This window comes from Nanorana parkeri, unplaced genomic scaffold, assembly GCF_000935625.1.
Source record: "Nanorana parkeri isolate BGI_ZX_2015 unplaced genomic scaffold, ASM93562v1 scaffold1505, whole genome shotgun sequence".
NCBI lineage: Eukaryota > Metazoa > Chordata > Amphibia > Anura > Dicroglossidae > Nanorana > Nanorana parkeri.
The window spans coordinates 158,833-162,957 of NW_017307773.1; the positions used below are offsets into that span (position 1 = coordinate 158,833).

The 4,125-nt window shown below is 44.3% G+C and overlaps 1 protein-coding gene across 2 annotated transcripts in view; it reads left to right on the top strand.

Annotated features, from left to right (window-relative positions):
• The window catches only part of PDE3A (phosphodiesterase 3A), a 55,871-nt gene extending 53,530 nt beyond the window's left edge, over positions 1–2,341 (top strand). For both annotated transcript variants that reach the window (XM_018570327.1, XM_018570326.1), the window contains exon 15: positions 1,725–2,341. In XM_018570327.1, coding sequence (XP_018425829.1) covers positions 1,725–1,930 — 206 coding nt within the window. In that variant the 3' untranslated portion in view covers positions 1,931–2,341. The remainder of the gene's footprint in view (positions 1–1,724) is intronic.
• Positions 2,342–4,125: the final 1,784 nt, after the last annotated feature.

The following is a 4,125-nucleotide window of genomic DNA, read 5'->3' on the forward strand; positions in this document are numbered from 1 at the left end:
CCTTATCATACCGGGGGGGTGGTGGGGGGCTCCGTCCTTACAGGCAGAAGGGGGTGTAGAGCAGAGGATTCAATGTCACTATATGTGTGTTACTCTATATAACAAATACCTCTGCTTACCATCAGGACCACTTACATACTGTACTGTATACTGGACTGATACAAAGGGGGAGGGGATGCCCAACTGGGATCCAGGAGGCTGAGAGGAGTAGGGACTCTGACCCCACAGATGATAGGAGTCAGAACTTGTCTTTAATGTGTAAGGACAATATGTTATATGAATTGTATTGTATTACTTGTTGCTGATGACTGTTAGTAATGTGTAGATATTTTCCCCTGTTTTTGTCTATTATAATCATTCTAATATGTATGACTTGTTGGTCAGTATGGTCAATTGAAGACACATAGACAAGAGAACCTGTCTGCATATTGAACACCCAATTATATGCCGAGGGATTTATAAATGGTATCGGATTTGCTTTTGCACACGATTGGATAATCGGCATGAACACAACTTCAGCAAGCTACATGAGAATCACACTCCAATAGTAAATAAGACACAGCAAGGGCTCTGTAAAGCAGTCATCTGACTTTCACCAGACATTCCCTGGCAGAGAATCAATCACTGTCATTTCAAAATACACGGACCTGGAAGATTCCCCCGCAGAGAATGTTTGCTGAATATCAGATTCAAAGGCTCCAAGAGATATTAAAAACTTCCTCGGAATCTGCATCAGAGGAGCTTACACTCTAATGTCCCACTACAGTCACGCACCATTATTATTATACATGTATATAGCTCTGACATATACCGCAGTGCTGTACAGAGAACACTGAGCCATTCCAATTAGTCTTTGCACCAGAGGAGCTTACACTTTATTGTTGCACCACACTCTTGCACTACTATTATTATTATACATTTATATAGCGCTGACATCTCCTGCAGTGCTGTACAAAGAACACTGAGCTACATTAGTCACTGCACCGGATGAGCTTACACTCTAATGTCCCACTACAGTCACACACTATTATTATACACCTATATAGCTCTGACATATTCAGTAGTGCTGTACAGAGAACACTGAGCCATTCCAATCATTCTCTGCATCACAGGAGATTACATTCTATTGTATTATAATAATAGTGTGTGACTGCAGCGCAAGATTTATATAGCGCTGACATATTCTGTACAGGGAACACTGAGCCAGTCACACCAGTCTCTGCACCAGAGGAGCTTACACTCTAATGTCCCCACCACAGTCATACACTATTATTATACATTTATATAGCGCTAACATATACCGTAGTGCTGTGCAGAGAACACTGAGCCACATTAATTTCTCTGCACCAGAGGAGCTTACACTCTAATGGCCCCCCCCACAGTCACACACTGTTATTATACATTTATATAGCGCTGACATCTTCTGCAGTGCTGTACAGGGAACACTGAGCAGCTCTTCTCAGTCTCTGCACCAGAGGAGCTTACACTCTAATGTCCCCTCACACACGCACACTATTATAATAACTATATAGCTCTGACATATGCCGCAGCGCTGTATAGGGAATATTAAGCAATTCACAACCATATCTAAACTGTTTGAATTGGATTTGGACATTATTGTGCCATATCGGCTTTGCCCCCGGTCTGGCAGTCTGTGTCCTCTTCCGTTATCTGAATGGTAGCGATTTCGGCTTCACCTCTGACATTCTTCTTCCCGCCCGCAGAAAAGAAAAAGTGCAAAAGAAAAATCTACTGTGAGATTACACATCACTTGATGGAGAACCACAAAATGTGGAAGAAAGTGATCGAAGAGGAGCAGAAGACGGAGGCCGTAGAGAAGGAGCCAACGTCGGAGCCAATCCAGGCCATCCGGGAGGAGGAGGAAGTCAACGCCAAACAGGAGAACTCGGACGCCGTAACGGACGAGTGAGCGCTGCCGCCATTGCCGCAGCAGCAGACTCTAAACGACGCCGCTCTCTCCAGCCAGCACAAAGCTTAGACACGACACTGTAGAGATGACGACCATGTGCCTCCACCCGTTTCTTGTGTTTTTCTATATACACGGGGAGATCCTTTTTCCGATCTCGTTATACTCAAGGACGCTACGGCACTGCTGCGCGACCGTCTCCAGAGACTAGACGCAAGGGACTGCCAGGAGACGGCGGGACAGCCGCACATTTCAGAAATCTATATTTAATACCTATATACCTATGTATGTTTCTTTTTATTAAACACACACCTGCAGGAGAAGTGTGGGGACGTATATATATATGTAGCTGTACATATATATATATATCTACAGTCACTGTGAACAAAATGATGTCTAGACTTAAATAGTGCTTATCCAGCACATATATTTTTAAAGGGAACTGTCACTTGTTTTAATATTTTTTTTCTTTTAAATTCTTCCCGCCAAAAACCTCCCGTCCAATGGCGCCACTTCCCCCCCACCACCACCTTGTATTAACCCTGCTGGCCATTACTTAGTTAACACAAGATGGAGCCCCCAACTCCCCGCGGGCCGCGCCGTTCCATTCCGGGTGTCCTTCCGAGTGGCGGAAAATGCACGGACGCCCCCCGCTCTGCGGTTTTATTTCGTCGACATTCCTTTCACCATAAAAGAAAATGTTGAAACCTTTTTTTTCCCCCCAAATCTTGAAAAATTGTCGCATGGACTGTAAATATTTTAATTCTTGTGCCAAAACCGTTGTGAAAAAGAAAAAAAAAAATCTACTTACTGATTTTCTAATTTCGAAAATATTTTTTTTTTATAAACCTAAAAATTGAATGTTTGACAGGATCTGACAACTCAGGGTAGACCATTGTATTCTGAAAATACACATTATTTTACTCTAAGCCGATTGTTGTTTCTTTGTGATGAATTGCGCTGACAATGTTTAGGGTTGGGTCTTGATGTGCTAAATGCCTCGATTTTGTTGGTTTGGGTAAAGATATGAGACAACGGCGTTCTGAGAGCACGGCGGAGATGCTTCAGCTGTGCCAAAGTGCTCTGGTGTTCACTGATCACTGACCGCCCAGTGTTCACCAATCCATGACTGGTATAGCGGGAAGCCAGTTCCATTCCTGGATCCAGAATATGCAATGTAACCGATCTTACACCAGGCACATACTGTATGGACAGATCTGCGATGAAATTATGAAAGTGTCAATATTTAATTCTGAACACCGGGATAAGCAAATATTGTCCTCATACAAGAGTCATGTGTATTCATCCTGGAATCTTGGTGAGCTTTGTGTATTTCTTCCAGATTTGTGCAGTAACTTGGAGCTTCTTGTAATAAAGACCGATCACTGCCTCTCTCTCATCTTGTGCAGGATGACTGGTCTTGCCTTCGCCCCCTCCTGTAATAAAGACCGATCACTGCCTCTCTCTCATCTTGTGCAGGGTGACTGGTCTTGTCTCCGCCCCTCCTGTAATAAAGACCGGTCACTGCTGCTCTCCTTGTGCAGGGTGACTGGTCTTGCCTTCGCCCCCTCCTGTAATAAAGACCGATCACTGCCTCTCTCTCATCTTGTGCAGGGTGATTGGTCTTGTCTCTGCCCCCTCCTGTAATAAAGACCGATCACTGCCTCTCTCTCATCTTGTGCAGGGTGATTGGTCTTGTCTCTGCCCCCTCCTGTAATAAAGACCGATCACTGCCTCTCTCTCATCTTGTGCAGGGTGACTGGTCTTGTCTCCGCCCCTCCTGTAAATGTCTAGACTTAAATAGTGCTTATCCAGCACATATATTTTTAAAGGGAACTGTCACTTGTTTTAATATTTTTTTTCTTTTAAATTCTTCCCGCCAAAAACCTCCCGTCCAATGGCGCCACTTCCCCCCCCCCACCACCTTGTATTAACCCTGCTGGCCATTACTTAGTTAACACAAGATGGAGCCCCCAACTCCCCGCGGGCCGCGCCGTTCCATTCCGGGTGTCCTTCCGAGTGGCGGAAAATGCACGGACGCCCCCCGCTCTGCGGTTTTATTTCGTCGACATTCCTTTCACCATAAAAGAAAATGTTGAAACCTTTTTTTTCCCCCCAAATCTTGAAAAATTGTCGCATGGACTGTAAATATTTTAATTCTTGTGCCAAAACCGTTGTGAAAAAGAAAAAAAAAAATC